The 19,259-nt window shown below is 41.4% G+C and overlaps 1 protein-coding gene across 4 annotated transcripts in view; it reads left to right on the top strand.

The window, feature by feature from the left end:
• The window catches only part of mpp2b (MAGUK p55 scaffold protein 2b), a 41,016-nt gene extending 26,121 nt beyond the window's left edge, over positions 1-14,895 (top strand). For 3 of the 4 annotated variants that reach the window (XM_053512223.1, XM_053512227.1, XM_053512224.1), the window contains 7 exons: positions 7,530-7,661; positions 7,855-7,957; positions 8,452-8,520; positions 10,184-10,345; positions 10,487-10,689; positions 11,873-12,001; positions 12,194-14,895. In XM_053512223.1, the coding sequence (XP_053368198.1) occupies positions 7,530-7,661; positions 7,855-7,957; positions 8,452-8,520; positions 10,184-10,345; positions 10,487-10,689; positions 11,873-12,001; positions 12,194-12,370 (975 nt within the window). In that variant the 3' untranslated portion in view covers positions 12,371-14,895. The remainder of the gene's footprint in view (positions 1-7,529; positions 7,662-7,854; positions 7,958-8,451; positions 8,521-10,183; positions 10,346-10,486; positions 10,690-11,872; positions 12,002-12,193) is intronic. The other variant, XM_053512222.1, reaches the window with a different exon arrangement.
• The last annotated feature ends 4,364 nt before the right edge of the window (positions 14,896-19,259 follow it).

Here is a 19,259-nt window from a genome sequence, read left to right as displayed (position 1 = left end):
ATCCCTGAGATGGTAATAGGAAGAAACCTTGAGAGGAACCAGACTTAACAGGGAACCCATCCTCATCTGGGTGAAACAGAAAGCAGGGATTGATCTGCATCATACTGTGTGAGACTGAAAAATTAGTATAACAGGAGAGGTGTTTAAGTTAAGATTAAGTCCAGTCAGTTATTGGAGGCTCGGGTAGACTGTAGGAAACTTCAGTCCTGAACTATCGAGTGACTGAAGTCACAAGTCATCAGAGAACAGCTGTCTGCATCAGCCGAGGACAGGACCGTCTTGTTAATGGTAAAGTGGAACCGTCCCCAGTCACCACATGCATCCCAGGCATCCATGCGACCAGATCTCCAACCAGAAGCAGGACAGCAGTGCCAGGGGGCAGAGGGGATTTGGATCACTGGCAGCTCAGGAGCGAACTGTATAGCTCGACAGAGAGACAGGGAGAGGGAAAGAGGGAGGGGAAGAGAAAGGAGGAAGATGGAGAGGAGAAGAGGGCAGAAGAGAAGTTAGGTCTGGTCACAGTTAAACACTGTATAATGTGAATGTATATTTAGTGTAGAGTGCAAGCAGGGACTCCGGCAGGACTAACTATGACATCATAACTAAAAGGGAGCCAGAAGGAAACACAGACATGAGGGCTCCCTGAGATGTAAAGCGACCAATCACTTCACCGTCAACAAACCTGTCCTTTTTGTCTTTAATTTTCACTCTAGTCCCTGTACCTGAGCGGTTTCAGAGGAATGTTTTTAGTTTTTTAAACCACGCAATAACCTATGAATTACTTATTCACTCACTCATCGTCTGTACCGCTTAACCTGCGGTCGCGGGGGGCCTTTGGCCTATCCCAGGAGACTTAGGGCACGTGATGTAGTACACCCTGGACAGGGTGCCAATCCATTGCATGGCACTCGCACATACACTCACTCACACACTACGGGCAATTTGGGAACGTCAATTAGCCTAACCTGGGAATCACCCCCCCCAAGTACCCCCCCCCAACACTATCGACACTCAATCTGGCGACACAATAAACAAAATCACTGCTGTGAAGTAAAAATAAAACAAATTAACCTGCACTTTACCTTTGAAAAGAATCGTGACAGAGCAGTGTTTCTGTGTAGAGCAGAGAGGAAGTGTGTGTGTGTGTGTGTGTGTGTGTGTCTGTAAAGGCAAAAGTACGAGGGGTCTGTGTGTGTGGGTGTGTGTGTGAGTGTGTGTGTGTGTGTGTGTGGCATGGTGTCCAATGACGCGTGCACATACAGACACAAAGAGCAGGCTTGAGCAGAGGGAGATAATGGATCTTTAACCTCTCTAATAAGACTTGCTTTTGCTTAACACGCACGCTGTACACACATGCAAACAGACACAAAATAAAATATGTTTTACACACATACACGTGGTCACAGTGTTATAGTGAACAGTACACGCATGCACGGATGTTGATTATACCAGTGAGAGACGCGCACTAAGACCCAGCAGGGGAGACGATTAACCACAATTCCACAGTGCAAAAGAGAGAAAAAACGTAAAGCGTTACTCGCAATCTGAGGCAAGTCCGAAGCTTTCCAAAATCTTGGGGAAGAAATCTGTGGTAAGTGGTTTCTGTAAGATTTGAGTTGGAGACGATTTTTTTGAGTTGGAGTCTTTATTGCCAAGGATAAAAATTCACCCCTCCATAAACCTGTATATATTTTATAGGGTTGCTACCTGCAAATGAAATGAAGCAAAGTGATACTGCATGTCGTAAATCTGCACGTTCTGATTACACAAGTAATCACCTCCATTAGTTAGTTTAGTTGCAGCCAGTTTTCAGCTCCAGCACCAGATTATTCACTGACTCATGTTTTGCGCACATCAGATTTAAGCCAATTCGCCCCGGTCGGTGAAGGATCTCATGCAGCAGCTTTGACTTTGCTGCTGTTTCGCTAGAAGTATTTTACTCCCAATCAAACCCTCATCAACCCTCTCAGTCCCATCAGGACAAGATGGCTTGATTGGGTTTGATTATTTCACGGCCCAGGTATCTCATCAGGCCTCTTTTGAAACCTGATGTGCCATGCTGTGGAGAGCTCTCAGGATGCAAATCCACTTGCTGTCATGAATAAAATCACACTCATTGTTGGTGTGGTGGGGGAATGCTAAAGCTGAGACACACGTTAGAGTCTGGATCCTGCCTCAGCTGGGATTACACCACAGCACTCTCATAGGTGTTGATTAATTCTCTATAGCAGCAGCTCTGAGAGGAGTGCAGCCGCAAATCACAGGTTTCTATTAATGTGTTTGTTCAGTTGTCTGGAATGTCCTGGAATCTCTTAATTGAGAGCAATCAGGATATACAGAAACCTCAGCTGAGTTCATAGGTGACCCCAAACACTTAATAATAATAATAATAATAATAATAATAATAGTTTATTGTTGGGACAATATCATTTTTGAAAGTTTAAATGACTTTAATATAATTCAATGTCAAGAGAACGTTGAAAGGATGAACCAAACACAAGGTTACATATTATAAATACTTAAAAAAAAAGAAACTTCAAATTCTATTTATAAAATATAGAATATACACACCGTTTTCACTGTTACAATTCAACAAACATGGGGGAGCACAAACTTTTACACCAAACAGTGTGGATGAAAGAAACGGTTCACTCCACTCAGTAAAAGTTTGAACTATTGAGCTTGGTTTATGTAGTAACATCATCACATATTGTGTGTGTGTGTGTGTGTGTGTGTGTGTGTGTGGTGTGTTGAGAATTGCTTGGGCCATTTTAAACAGATAAAAAGTATAAAGAGTTCGTTGATGAATCATAGTTGTATAAGAGGCATAAAACACTTTACATGGTTAGTTACTGAACATCAGGATGGTTTCTCACCACTCAGGTGTGGGTTACGATCCATAACCACACAACTTATAATATATTTACATTTACATTTAGGCATTTGGCAGACGCTCTTATCCAGAGCGACTTAAATTTTTTTTTTTATCTCATATACATCCGAGCAGTTGAGGGTTAAGGGCCTTGCTCAAGGGCCCAACAGTGGCAACTCGGTGGTTGTGGGGTTTGAACCTGGGATCTTCCGAACCGTAATCCAATGCCTTAACCACTGAGCTACCCCTGGCCCCGGTATTTAGAAAATAGAAATTTTCACCCCACCCCACAAGAATTTTCACAAGAACTGAAATTTTGCAAGGAATTTGCTTCGGTATACGGCATACAAGCGAACGAACCAAACGTCGGCTAAGTTGCGCGTACATCCTGGAGCCGAAAGCTTTCTTTTTTAAATTTTGCATTTTGTACAAGATTTAGTGAAGATATAGCACCATGTGTCCCAAGAATGTTATCAAGGACAGTAGCAAGAAGAAAAGGGAGCCGAGGAATCATACATAAAGGTTAAATAAGGGTTTAATGTCTATTTATTTCATATTTTACTTGGCTATATGAGGTACTTTGAAACTCCATTAAGTGTTTTAATCATTTTTGTATGCAAAAAGTTTATTATAGTGTTGTAATTGGTGATTTTTTGTTTGGCTGGAACGAATTATCTGCATTTACATTACTTCCTATGGGAAAATGCGTCTCATAATACGAAATTTCGCTTTAAGGACTCACCTTCGGAAGGGATTAAATTCATATGCCGAGGTTCTGCTGTGAACCCCAGTAATGATCGGCTGCTCATCCAAGAGAAAACAAAATGAGAAAGAAAAAGACAGCAAGGGAAACAAAAGAGAATTTTCCCCTACATGTTTACGCTGTAGTGCTTCATGGACATCGCGTTCCCATGGTTACACAGTTTAAGCCCCTCCCCCGGTCTGACCCATTGTTCCACCTGCACGTTTTTCTTTTTTATGTTCTCTATAACCCGTGTGCAACAAATGTCCCTGGACTCTCTCACTCTCTCTCTCTCTCTTACACACACACACACACACACACATACAGCACACACACACACACACACACACAAATCCACGCTCTCACAGTTCCCCTGTGAGTAAATATGTTTAGTGTGTGAACGTGAACGCTGACTCACGCACACACACGCACACACACACACACACACCAAATAGAGGAGAGATAATGTTAAAATAGATGTCAGGGGGCGAGTGTTGCGGTGTGTGTCACAGTGTTTTTTGTGGTGTGTGTTGCAGTGCTCTAATACACTTGGGCTCAGGAATGTGATGTCATGGGAAATCTGCCTATATTGTTTACATGCAACATATGACGTGGCAGTAAAGCGACAGGCCTACTTGCTACTTATAGTCCGGATAACATTTCAGGTTCAGGTTCAGGGTCAGGGTGGTAATTATAAAGGGTAAATATTATCATGCTGTATTTCTCAACCAAAAGGTCACAGGCTCCGGTTGTGAGATTGTTTGATTGTGAGAAAAGCTGTGCTGCTGTAAGTGTGCAGTGGGAAAAAAAACAACAGAAAAGATGATTAAGAGAGACAGAGGCGTAATTTCTGCATGTGTTTGCATTCACGCCTGTTAACTACTGAGTTGAATTGTTTTGCCCTCTCCCACTGGTGGCGGTGGACACTTTTTGACACTTCTGTCCCCTTCCTGATGTTTTGTTCAAGTGTTCCTTTCTTTTTTTGCATCTATTCAACTTAATTACATTACATTAGTCTATACAAATGCTTTGACCAGATGTCATTATGGAAATGTGTATGAAATGTAAAAAATGTGTATAAATCAAAATGATGAGATTGTCCCTGATGAACAAGCCGAGTGTGACAGTGGCAAGTTAAAACTGAGATGGTAATAGGAAGAAACCTAGAGAGGAACCAGACTTAACAGGGAACTCATCCTCATTTGGGTGATGACAGATGGCAGGGATTGATCTGCATTCATACTGTGTGTTAGGAAGGTGGAAGTTTATGCTGAAATCTTTAACCTATTATGGAGTCCAGTTCATTATTGGAGGCTCTGGTAGACTGTAGGAAATTCCGGTCCTGACAAGTCCTGAAATAACAGCTGTCTGCATCAGCCGAGACCAGGACCGTCTTTATGGTAAAGTGAAACCGTCCTCAGCCACCACACACAACCTAAGCAGATCACATGCCAATATCAAACCTCCCCTTCATCTCTAAGGTTCTGGAAAAGATAGGAGCGGAGCAGCTATGTTCATATCTACATCGAAATAGCATACATGAACTGTATCAATCAGGATTTAGGCCTCATCACAGCACAGAGACAGCACTCGTTAAAGTAGTAAATGACATCCTATTGGCCTCTGATCAGGGTTGTGTAACTATGCTTATATTACTCGACCTCAGTGCAGTTTTTGACACTATTGATCATAGTATTCTTCATAACAGATTAGAAAATGTAGTAGGAATTAAGGGTACAGCCCTCTCCTGGCTCAGATGTATGTAGACTTAAATGGTGATTATTCTGCATGTTCTCTAGTGAAGTTTGGTGTTCCACAGGGTTCAGGTTTAGGCCCACTGCTTTTTTCCTTCCTCTGGGCAACATAATCCGTAGCATGGTATAAGTTTTCACTGTTATGCTGACAACACACAGTTATATGTCTCAGCAAAACCAGGTGAAAAAAAAAACAGCTTACTAAAGTTGAGCAATGTGTGCAGGACATAAGAAGGTGGATGCTAATTAACTTCCTTCTGCTTAATCCAGATAAAACAGAAGTTCTAGTCATAGGACTGCATACAGATAGAAGTAAGATTTTAGATCACTCTGTAACTTTAGATGGCCTTTCTGTTCTATCGAGTGCAACAGTAAAAGACCTCGGTGTGATTATAGACTCCAGCTTTTATTTTTGAAGCCCATGTAGATAATATTACCAGGATAACATTCTTTCACCTCAGAAATATTGCCAAAATAAGAAATATATTGTTGCTACACGATGCTGAAAAACTAGTTCATGCTTTTATCACCTCCAGGTTGGACTATTGTAACGCCTTATTGTCTGGTTGTTCAACTAGGTGCATAAACAAGCTTCAGCTAGTCCAGAAAGCAGAAGCGAGAGTCCTCACTAGAACCAGAAGATATGAGCACATCACACCTACCTTATCTTCACTGCATTGGCTCCCTGTGAAATTTCGCATTGATTTTAAAATACTACTTTTCACATATAAAGCATTTAATGGAACTGCTAGTGTCTTACGTTCCGCCACGCCTACTTCATCAATCAAAGGATGCAGGCTTTTCAGTACCACGCATTATAAAAACTACACCAGGGGGGCAGAGCTTTTTTTTTACAAAGCCTCAAAGTTATGGAATAGTCTTCCAAATAGTGTTCGGGACTCAGACACAGTCTCAGTGTTTATGTCTAGGCAAAAAAAAAACTATTTATTTTGCCAAGCATTTTTATAAATAGATTTGCCTTAGGTAAAGGAGCAGATCTGGGGGACTCATGGACGTAGAGTATTACGGTGAACTGGTATGTTTGGATGCTGTCTTCCTCACTCTCATTGATCACTCAGGTTTGCTGACGGTGAGGTGATTGTTTGCTTTACATCTCAGGGAGCCCTCATGTCTGTGTTTCCTTCTGGCTCTCCCTTTTAGTTATGCTGTTATAGTTAGTCCTGCCGGAGTCTTTGCTTGCACTCTACAGTAAATATACAATTACTTTATACATTATTTGACTGCGACCATACCTAATTGTCAACTTTGCCCTCCCCCCCTTTCTTCTCTCTCCCCCTCTCTTTCTTCCCTGTCTTCCCATCTCTCTCTTGCCATCTCTCTGTCGAGCTACACATGTCGTTCCTGAGCTGCCAGTGATCCAGACTCCCTCTGCCCTTCGGACCTGTCTGACCCATCCTGGTGCCCCGCCTTTGGTTGAAGATCTCGTCACATGGATGCCCTGTGTGTCTCTTTGGGATGAGTCTGGTGTCTGGGGACGGTTTCACTCTACCATGAAGACGGTTCTGGCCTCGACTGTTGTTGACAGCTGTTTCTCTGAGGACTTGACAGTTCGATAGTTCAGGACTGTAATTTCCTACAAGTCTACCTGAGTCTCCAATAACTACCTGGACTTCATATTAACATCAATTAACATCAACTGTTATGCTGAACTGGCTGCCATCTAACAAACAGTATAAATGCAGATCAATTCCTGCTCTCTGTTTCACCCAAATGAGGATTTCTTCCTATTACCATCTCAGGGAGTTTTTCTGTTGAGTTTTTTCAATGACAATTGTTAAAAGCGCTATAGAAATAAAATTGAATTGAATTGAATCACATGGGGGCATCCATGTGACCAGATCTCCAACCAGGAGCGGAGCACCAGGACGAGTCAGACAGGTCAAGAGGTCATCTATTGCCTTGATTGCAAAATTAATTGTATGTTAAATTCATACTGTAGCACTGTAGCTTGTAGCTTCTACTAACTAAAAGTGCTGCATTCTATCCAGTCCTTGCTGCTGTTCAAGAAAATGAATCTTAATCCTGACCAATCAGAATTCAGAATTTAACTAACTTACTCTAAAATTATTATTTTTTTGTCAGAAAATCAAAACTTCTTGGATGAGTATTGACTATTACACTTGTGTTTGTGCACTGTCAGGCGTTTGTGAAATGCCACTTTGATTACGACCCCTCTCATGATAACCTAATCCCCTGCAAGGAGGCTGGCCTTCGGTTCCACAGCGGCGAAATCCTGCAGATCTTCAACCAGGACGACCCCAACTGGTGGCAGGTGGGTGGGTCCAAATCTTTTGCCAAGGAATTGGCACAAACTTGAATACTACATCTTAATCGTAGTCACATGGCAAACTTTCCAATAACTAATCGAGCTTCCATTCAAGCAAAGGCGCTGGGGTGCACAGGTGAAATGTGTGTGTGTGGCGTGGTCATTCTGAGGCCCCATCGTGGCCCTCTCTGTGCCGCAGGCATGTCACCTGGAGGGCGGCAGCGCAGGTCTGATTCCCAGCCAGCTGCTGGAGGAGAAGAGAAAAGCGTTCGTGAAGAGAGACCTGGAGCTAAACACAGCAGGTAGGAACCTACAAAGTCACAGCCTGGTCCTGACGAAATCCTTCTTTTTTTCTACATTGTAGCGTTTTCGCAACAAAGAAAAAGTCCCACTGACTGTTGTTCTTCCTTAAAAAAGACCAGGTGCATGACATGTTTTTTGATTACCTGCTGGAAAGTACACATCGCCCCCTAGTGGAAGACTAACTGAATGTCAAGGAGCCGGATAGGTTCCAGACCTGGTGTGACAAGGCTCCAGAACAGTTTTCAAGAAGACCAGAACCTATATTACTTTAAAGCTGCATGTGCTATTAGTGACTCTGGATAAAAATATTCTCTTAGTGGAGTAAATTATATTTTTCACAGTTCATTATAAAACAAAAGGAGAAATAAAAAAAAAGGATTACTTCATGATATGAGAGGAATAAAACATTGTGTAGCAGATGTGTATGTCCTGAAGTGTTATTATTATGGACGTGTAAGTGTGTGGTTACCGGGCTGTGTGCTGATGTCTGCAGGACCTCTGTGTGCAGGCATGGGGGGGAAGAAGAAGAAGAGAATGATGTACCTGACCACCAAGAATGCAGGTAACACAGCTTTTTCTCTCCTCTCCCTCTTTTCTTCTTCTTCTCTGTGGCTCAGTGGTTGTCCTGTCTCCAGAGTCCAAACCCCTTTCCTAGTCCAAAACCATCTTCCAATCTGAAACCACTCACAAGCCCAAAACCTTTCCTTGTCTGAAACACTACAAGATTCCAAAACCACCCTTCATTTCAAAAACCTGCAAAATCAGGGTTTCAGGGTTTAACCACTACCCATTTAAAGTTGTCCCTCAGGTAAAACCCCTAGTCCATTCACCAGTCCAAACTGTCCCCCAGTCTTGAACCATCACCCAGTCCAAAATAGCAGCCCAGTCCACCAATGTCCCCAGACCAAACCCTTTCCTAGTCCAATCTTAAACTGTACCCCAGACCAAAATTATTATCACTCCATCCTGTTGCTCCAATTCCAAACCTGTACACCATGTAGTCAAGAACATTCTTCCAGGCTAATCTCCTCCTGTCTGGTCCCCCAATCTAAACTGTGCTCGTTCTAAAATTAATTTAGTACCACCCCAAATCCAAAACCCTGCACCAGTCTAAAATCATCCCCAGTCTAAAGCTACTAAACTTTCTAAATTGTCCCACAGCCCAAAACCAACTTAGTTTAAACTGCTCTCTAGTTGGTCTAAATCCTATAGTCAGTTCATAACCATCCTTAGCCCAAGACCTCCCTACAGTCCAAAACGCTCCCCAAAGCTAAAAAGTATACCCCAGTCCTAAATCATACCCAAATCACGCTGTCCCTACAGGTCCAAACTGCTCCATCTATCCCAACCAGTCCCCTTCTAAACCCTTCATATAGTCCAAAACTTAATTTTTACCCCAAACTGCCTAAATGTAAATTTCTTTCTTGGACCAAAATCAATTTTAGTCCAAACCACTTCACTCACTGTAGCTAAACCATTTCCAACTGGTCCACACTCTTCTCTCATCCAAACCCTTAACTCCATCAAAAACAGTTACTAGTTTCAAGCCCATAACTACTGTTCTTCTTGGTCCAGGCCCCTCTCATGTGGTGCACGACTCCCCACTCAATAACCCTCTTCCTAGTCCAACTGTCCTATGGTCTCACTCATACCATATACAAAAAGCATGCATGAAAATTACGTTTATTTAAACCAAGTTGTCTCCTTGTGCATGAGACTTTGTGTGTGTGTCTTTTGCATTCTTTGTTGTGTTACAAACTGTATAAACCTGCTTATATTATCTTTTTATTCATTTTTAAACACATCTTTGGGTGTGCTGTATAAGATATGTTGAATTGCTCAATAGTTACTGATGGTTTAAAATTTTATTTAACTTAATAACCACCTGCAGGATTGATGAGTATTGCTAATGCTGGTGAATTAATCTCCCACTTAACCTGTATTGGTTTACAGTTTCATCAGTTTTACTAATAATAATGTTATGATTTTTTTCTGTACTTTAATTTTTGTTTAATAGATAAACTTTAAAATCAACCATACATATGCTTATATTATTGAGTGTAAACTAAAAGTCTGGATTTGCTGAAATCCTAAAAGTCTCTACATAACAGTGCAAATCTACGTAATTGTCTTTAATAGTTAATCTGTGGATAATCTTCAATAGGTTTTTGAGTTGGGAAGGTTGTTTAAAAAAAATTGTTTGTCTTTCCCTCTCTACGTCTCAGAGTTTGACAGACACGAGCTGCTGATCTATGAGGAGGTGGCGAAGGTGCCGCCGTTCCGGAGAAAGACACTGGTGCTGATCGGCGCTCAGGGAGTCGGACGCCGGAACCTGAAAAACAAACTGCTGATATCGCAACCTCATCGCTACGGCACCACGACGCCCTGTAACACACTTACGCGAACATACACACTCCTATATGATGAAACACACTGCTGCCATTTTTTTCCGCTTGCCTTATGGCTCCTGATCTGCATTCCTGTCCATTTCCCCATGATGCATCTGTTTTTTGTTCTCTGCCCTGTAGACACGTCCCGTAAGCCGAAAGTGGACGAGAAGGAGGGACAGATGTATCTGTTCATGTCACGCAGCGAGATGGAGGCGGACATTAAGAGCGGCCGCTTCCTGGAGCACGGCGAGTACGATGGCAACCTGTACGGAACCAAGATCAACTCCATCCACGAGGTGATCGAATCCGGCAAGGTCTGCATCCTGGATGTCAACCCGCAGGTGAAATAAGGCGATTCAGTTAACAGGGAGTTAAAAATAAAGTTTTTCCACCATTTAGGTGTAGGCAGTATGATAGAAATATCAGTATCACAATACATCAAATGCAAAGTATCTCAGAATTGTGTATAGTAGTGTACTCTATTGTAATATTGATACTGGGGCACAATAATGATCAACTCTGGTGCATTTGAATGTAGATTTTCTTAGTTCTATGGCAATTAGGCATGACACATTAACGCGACAAAACCAAACGCTTTATATACAAAAAATAAATAAAAAAGTTGACTGAGGTTTCATTTTATCTTCTCATACACAACCACTTATGATGAAAAAGAACAAAGCTTGGCAGGAGGTATCAGTCTTGTCGAGTGATCTTGCGTTGATAACCTGCCAGCAAGTTTAGTATGTAATGGTGAATAAATTTTTTGTGTTTAACTAGTTCATTTTTGAAGTGATACCGTATATCGCTATAATTTTCCCCGACAAACGAACGAGTTACGCTCCAAAAGCTCGTTCATAAGTCCACTTTGTTTGTAAGTTTTGTTTTCACTAACACAGTTGGCACAACACAGTATAAAACTAACACGTTCCATGATCTTGTCCTTGTTCTTTAGAATCGTCCTGATGGTTAAATGATTCTTGCTAAAAGAACAAGCGATGTCTGGCATCTTTTCACCTCGCTCTATTATAATTATTGCTTGGCCCTTCTTAGAACCTTAGTACCAGGTTCATGGCCGCTGCATTTACTGTACGCTCGCTCCTTGACATTCCTGGGACGCATGCTGCACGCATGTGACAATGTACACCGGACAAGTTCCATGATTGAACACGTGCAAATACGTTTGCAACACTAACAATCAGCAAACTACTATTTTCAACTGACTTCCTTACTTGCAAGCATGAACATCTGGCATCTGCACCTGACTTATTTACTAGCTCCATTTGATGGATCGGCTGTATAAAACAATCAGATGTTCAGTAAAGCCTTTTAGTTTGATTAAGTGGATCTAATAAGGTCCGGTAAGAGCTAAACACGAAACATATCCGACATGATACCGATATCAAGTTGTATAAAGCTTTTGCGTCCTGCAATTACTGGATTTCAGTGGTTCTCTCCAATGTCACGCTTGATATTAGTTTTATGCAAGGACAATAACTAATCGATTGATTTCCGTCATTTCAGGCTCTTAAAGTGTTGCGGACGGCTGAGTTCCTTCCCTACGTCGTGTTCATCGAGGCCCCCGACTTCGAGGTGCTCAAGGACATGAACAGATCTGCGATTGAGGCCGGAGTCGTCACCAAGCAGCTCACTGTACGTGCTGAAAAATCCAGTGTTTGTCTTTCTGTTTGAGCGTTCAGAGCGTCAGTCGAACATGAAACCGTTTGTTAGAAAATTGGCATCTTTTTTCCCTTACATTAGGGGATCATCAGACTTAGAACTATATATTCAATTTCAGGAAATTTAGTGAGGTCTTTGTGTGTGTGTGTGTGTGTGTGTGTGCAGGACTGCGAGCTGAAGAGGACGGTGGAAGAAAGCGAAAGGATCCAGAGAGCTTATGGTCACTACTTCGACCTCACCATAGTCAATGACAACCTGGATGGCGCGTATCGCAGCCTGAAGGTGGCACTAGAGAGACTGAGCACGGAACACCAGTGGGTTCCTGTGAGCTGGGTTTTCTGAGCCATGCTGCGGTTCAAATATATTTATATTAGTGTGTTGGAAAATGTGAGCAGCTTGTAAACAAAAGCTAGAAAACTAGAAATAAGCCTGGTAATGTTTAATAATTATATAGTACAAAAAAAAAAAAACTTTTTAAATCTATTTTTGTCAAAAATCAGGCACTGGAACTTGATGAAACTGGCTGTGTATTTAGTGATACCTGGTATGTGCCCTCTAGTGGCCGTACACTAATATAACACGCACATACAGTAACGTTTAAGCAACATTTAAAGATGGCCGCTCACGCATGCTAGGCTTGTGCGTCTATAACGATTCTGTCACTTCTGTGTGATGTTCCGCCGCCACCACGTCCGAGTGCGTTCACTCCGCTAATAATCGTACAGGTTCGCCATTTAACTTGTGAATGAACTTCTTTTTGAAATGTTATTGTAAACTGCATGAGATAACCCTGCATTCTCTTTTATGTTTTGCATCCACTGTTCATCAATGCGTCTTCTTTACGAACCCACTGACTGTGAGTGTGACTGTAACTGCGATAAGAAGCTGGCGGAAACAAAAAAGCTAAATAGCCACGCTCCACGGAACGGTGGGTCCGGGTTCAATTCCCGTATCTGTGTGCATGGAGTTTGCATGTTCTCCCCGTGGGTGGCTTGGTGGGTTTCCTCCTGGTACTCCGGTTTCCTCCCACAGGCCAAAGACATACAGATTAGGCTAATTGGCATTTCCAAATTGCCTGTAGTGTGTGTGTATCCTGCGATGGATTGGCACCCTGTCCAGGGTGTACCCCGCCTCATGCCCTAAGTCTCCTGGGATAGGCTCCAGGCCCCCACGACCCTGAATACAGGGCAAAGCGGTAACGACGAGGGGAGAGTGAGGGTGAGCCGCGCTCCAGTCCAGTGTCAACCCCCTCAGTTTGGTAAAAAAAAGTGACACAGGACAGAAGACATAATGACCTAAAAATCCGTCTTCCTGCTGAGTTTGTTGAATCGCTTCTGTCGGTAAACACGTCCTGACCTCGTCTCTATTCACGAGCCTCCATTAGGGGACAAAGTGAGGACCGGAGAAGCTGGAGGTGATGCGACTACAAAGCCAGTAAACTTCAATAACGAGCTGTTTGAGCGGTTTTCATGGCTTTAATAATAATAATAATAATAATAATAATAATAATGATTATAATTAAACATTCAAAGAAAATTACCTGTAGACGCCAATTCAATTCTCACAATTCTTGTGCATGGAAAAACATACTGCTTTTATTTGTGAGGCTCGTTCGTTTTTTATGCTGCCATTATTAATATTTTTTTATAGCAAGTCTGTATTTTTAGAGGTCATACAGGATGCAGGATGGGATTAGATCTTGAGTTATGATCAAAGTGGTTGTGAAGATAAGGAAAGACAAGGGAAGGAAAAGAAAGGCTAGATGTGTAGTAATCAACTCGTTATAATTCAATTCAATAAGATCGAATATGGAACAGAATCTATTGATCTGATTTAATAACAAATGAGGAGGAAAAGAAAAACCCTAGACAGATCAGATGGACAAGTTCAGTAGTCTTTAACAGTTAATAGTTCAGCTTAGTATATGGAATCCGCTACAAATAAAACGTGACCAATGATTTATGGTCATCACTTTAATTCCAAGCACTACACCTGTAAGATGTTTAAGTGCAGGTTGGGAGAGCGATATCTATGACATCATGATTAAACATATAGGCTTTTAGTGGTTGGTTAGAGCTGAATCCTGCGCTTGGGTGTATATTTATTTCATATTAGGACGTGTTCAGGTGTTCCGTGCAGTTGTCGGTGTGTGTGTAGCATCCAGACCAGAGCAAAGTTGTTCATTTGGATTCGTCAGACATACAAGAAGTGAATAGACACCGTTAGTTTTATGATTTAAAAAAAAAAAACATAATAATGCACAGAAATGTGTTTCATTTTTAAAGCGAATACGTTTTCGTCATCAATACATTATTTACACTTTGCTGACTTTCCATCAGTGGCTTCCTAGAATTGAGAAAATCTCAGTTTCGCTACAAAAAAAAAAAAATCCCACAGCTGGTCCAGACTTTCTGGAGTGACGTGACTGTGATAAAGGAATAAAGTGTTACATCATTCGAATCAAACGCGGTCTGCAGCGATCAAGAAGACGAGCAGCGCGGGGAAACCTCGCGTGAGCGAGAAGAGATTTTTGTTTTACATCAGTCCTGTTAAAGTAATAAAAAGGTGATGGAGCTAAAGTGTATTTTAAATATGTATGTGTGTGTGTGTATACAGCAGAGTACCATGTGTGTGAGTAGTGGAATAAGAAAGAGCGAAATGTTCCTGTGAACCTCGAGCTTTAAATCCACTTCCCGCCGTCTGTAGACACGACACCGAGCCGTAAGGCGACGACCCGAAAGTAAAGCAGCAATAAAACGTCCTGTGGTTTAGAGACGAACCTGAAACCCCTGACTACAGTTCGGCTTTGATTCTCACTCGTCACCCGCGCCATCCTGAAGCTAATAAACCTGATCAAACCTCGACAATGCTCGCCTGTGACTCGTCTATATGTGTGTGTGTGTGTGTGTGTGTGAGAGACATCATAATGATCTTTAATAGTTTACCACAGATGTACTAAAGGATGGTCCTAAAAGAAACACAGCATGGTCACACAAAGAAAAAATAAGGTAAAAGGATGGTGGGTTAATGTGAAATACGAAAAAAAAGAAAAATCAAGCAATAAACACAATAAAAAAAAAGAATGTGTGAAGAAAGGCAAGAAAAACAATCACTGAAATAAAGAAAAGAAAGAAATACAGAGGGGCAAAAAAGTATTTAATCAGCCACCAATAAAGTGAAAACCTTGTGAAACTTACAGAAAACGTTTGACCTCCGTCATTGCCAACAAAAGGCGATATAACACAGTGTGGAGATTAAATTTTGTTTTTGACCAAATACTCATTTTCCACCATAATTTTCATGTAAATTAAAAATCCTACAATGTGATTTTTTGGATTTTTTCCCTTATTTTGTCTCTTATAGTCGAGGTATACCTATGATGAAAATCACAGGCCTCTCTCATCTGTTTAACTGGGAGAACTCGCACAATTGGTGGCTATCAAAATTTTTTTTTTGCCCCACTGTACATGGTAAAAGACAAAGCGTGAAAAACAAGACATGAAAGAAAGAAAGAATAAATGAAATAGAAAGAGTGAAACAAGGAAAGACAAATGAAATGCACAAGGAAAAAAAACAGAAAGAAAAAGCAAAAAATGAAAGAAAATGTAGAAAGAGAATGAAAGAAAGCAAAAGAAAGTGAACAAGAGATAACACTGAGGGAAAAGAAAGTGAAAGAAAATAGAAAGACAAAAAATGGAGAAAAAAGGTAAAAGATAAAAGAAAACGAGAAATACTAATAAATAAATAAATAAATAAATACACAGTAAGAAAGAACAAGAGAGAGTAAAAGAGAATAAAAGAATGAAATCAATAAAGGAAAATAAAGAAACGTGTAACAGAAAGATACAAAACCGGTGAGAGAGTAAAAGTAAGAGTGAAAGAAAGAAAGCAAAATCGTAAAGATAGACATGCAATTAAGAACCAGAAGGAAAGGCAGAAAACTCAACACAGGATAAAACATTGAGCATTCATTAGAAATGTGCTGCAGTCTGACTCCACCCACATGCTGCCTTTGGACTCCGCCCATGTACTGCCTTTAGACTCCGCCCATGTACTGATCTTCAGACTCCGCCCATGTATTGTTCTTCAGACTCCACCCACATGCTGCCTTTACCCAGAGCAAGTTCCTCAAACCCAGGACAAGGTTTCCTCTGCAGGACATCAGTAAACTCCAGACGGTCATTTACAATCTCCTTTTATTCAGAACAAATGGTAAAGTGCTGTAGCTTTTTTTTTTTTACACAGTGCAACTATACACACACACACACACACACACACACACGACACTGCAGGACAGGAGACACTCCACTGTCCTGCTCACACAGACTATGAATCATCAAGGCATTTTATAGTGATTGTAAACTTCTCGTGTTATCATCAGGAACTGGTCCTGGTGTTCAGTTTGGCACTTTGGGTTCAGTGTCCATTACGTGTCTGTTGTCTCTGGAGAAGAAATGTGAATAAATGAGGGCTCCTCTGCTACTTCAGCATACACTGGCGGCTCCTCATCGGGACAACTTGTTTTTTGCTGCTGCAAAAACACACATTATGGCTTCTTTTAAACAACAACAAAAAAAAAGCACCAATATTTAAGTGATGTGATTTTCCATCAGAAACGAGATTGTACGGAAAATGTGTATTTTAAAAAAGGGGAGAAAAAAAAGCAAACAATAAGCAATATACAGTCTGGGCCATGTGTTTTGGAAGTAAAATCTTTAGTGTTTTTATTATTTGCCCTCTGTACACCAGCACAGTGAATTTGAAACAAAACACTGAAGATGTGAACGAAGACAGGACATTCAAGGGGTTTCACAAAAGGGTTGCATCAACTAATCAGGAATTACAGCCATTTTCATACAGACAAACCCACCATTACGAACATAGTGACTGCCTGGGGTCTGGACCCCAAGGACACGACCAAATACTGAGTGTCCAGCTCCCCTTTATTGAGATGATTTGTCAAGCCTTCACTGCAGCTGGCCTTTTTTTTTTTGTCAGGTTGGGTTGAGATCAGGTGACTGACTAGCCAGTGAAGAATATCCCACTTCATTGACTTGGGTAGCTTACGTTGTATGTTTTAGGTCGTTATTTATCTGCAGTATGAAGCAGTGCCCCACCAGTTGTGCAGCAGTTGGCTAAATCTGAGCAGCGAGTATTACCCTGTAGCAGTCAAGTCATCAATAAACACCAGTGACCCGGTTCCCCTGGCAGCCACACACGCTTATACCATAACACTGTTTAACAGATAATATATTATGCTTTGGATTATGAGCTGTTCTTTTCTTTCTCTTCCCATCATATAATCTCAAATGTCCAAGTAAGGGAGAGGAGTAGCTCAGTGGTTAAGGTGTTGGATTACGGTTTGGAAGGTCCCAGGTTCAAACCCCACAACAACCAAGTTTCCACTGTGGGCCCTTGAGTAAAGCCCTTATTTACTTTTACTAATAAAGATGTTTCTTGACTGTAGACTTTGACGATGACATGCCTACCTCCTCGAGAGTTATTGACTTGGCTAGATGTTGTGAAAAGGTCCAACAACAAATCTCTGTATTTGTTTATCTCGTCAGCCCAACGACGCCCCCCTGTCCTTCACTTGCATAGACCTCAGGTTTGGACCTCATGTTAAGAATTTGAGTGAGCAGCTACCAAATCTAAATGTAACACTCAGAACCACCTTCAGGCCTTTTATTTGCTTGATTAGTCATGGAGTAGCGAGAGAACAGGACACACCTGGCTTGTCAGTCATGTGTTCAATTGTTTATGAGGTTCCAAAAGGGTGTATGAAAATGGCTGTAATTCCCGAATGGTTAATTATACACTTTTGTTGCACTCCTTGAATTAAAGCTGAAGGTCTTGACGTCACTCACATCTTGAGTGTTTAATTTCAGAGTCACTGTGGTGGTGTACAGAGGGCAAATTCCAAAAACATATATTTGTTCCAAAACAAGCAATGGCCCAATCACAAACATATACTGTAACATGTATAATCTGTATAATGTGACAATATTGGGATTTTATATGATAGACCAACACAAAGAAATCCAAGTAAGAAGTACTATTTGCAGTTCCACGCGGCTTCTTGCAAACTGCAAAGGAGACTTCTTGAGGTTTTCTTTGAACAATGTCTTTCTTCTTGTCGCTCTGATAGTTGTGCTGTGGACAGATTCTCCCACCTGAGCTGTGGATCTTTGCAGCTCCCCCAGAGTTCCCATGGGCCTCTTGGCTGCCTGTCAGTTTATGTGGGCGTCCATGTCTTGGTACTGTAGCTTTGCAGTTGTGCCTAACCCTGCTTTAAACTTCTCCACAACTTTATTCCTGACCTGTCTGGTGAGTTCCTTGGGTTTCATAATGCTGTTTGTTCACTGATGTTCTCTAACAAACCTTTAAGGACTTCACAGAACAGCTGTATTAGATTAAATTACACATATTTACTAATTAGGTGGCTTCTGAAGGCAGTTGGTTCCACTGGATGTTAGTCACAATTATGTGCCACTTTGTGTTGGCCGATCACAAAAAAAATCCCAATAAAATACTTTGACGTTTATGGTTGTAATGTGACAAAATGTGAAAAAGTTCAAGGGGTATGAATACATTAGCAAGGCAAGCTTAAGCACTATTGCATTAATTTGTGTAGGAATTGGCCAACACAAAAAAATTTTAAGACAATAAGTAAAAATTGTCAATATTCTGACAAAAATGAGTACAGGACAGATCTTTAGCAACCACAACTTTTTATGTAAGTGAAAGAAAATTTTAATTTAAAAATGGCTAAAAACTTAACCTCAAAAAATTTTGTGCAATCCTGGAGTAGCTTTAATATGTTACAAAGCTATGAAGTGGACAAAAAAGACAGTAGACATTTAAATGATTTAGGCTTTTTTTCCCAACCAAACACACACGTACCACAAAAGTCCTTACCTCTGAGTATGGTGGCGGGGGGATGACGGGGATGATGGAGTCATACGCAGGGGGGGCAATCTGTGCGACAGACGACAGAGAGTCAGTGTCGCCATTAGCAGGAATGGGAATGACGTAGATGGGTGTGGCACAGTGCTGCAGCTCCCTGGCGACCGCGCGCCTCCGGTGACACCATATACAGCAGCATTTCGCGATCCCACCTAACAAGGCGGCCAGGAACGGCACTAACAGCAGCCTGCGCGGCGTGAGAAAGAAACATTACATGACAAGCTTTACACAAGGTTTAGAAACTCTTTTTAGGACACATCCTCAG

Source organism: Clarias gariepinus, chromosome 14 (assembly GCF_024256425.1).
Source record: "Clarias gariepinus isolate MV-2021 ecotype Netherlands chromosome 14, CGAR_prim_01v2, whole genome shotgun sequence".
In the NCBI taxonomy this organism is placed as follows: Eukaryota; Metazoa; Chordata; class Actinopteri; order Siluriformes; family Clariidae; genus Clarias; species Clarias gariepinus.
The sequence above is the reverse complement of the archived record's forward strand: the minus strand, read 5'-3'. Positions and strand labels throughout refer to the sequence as shown.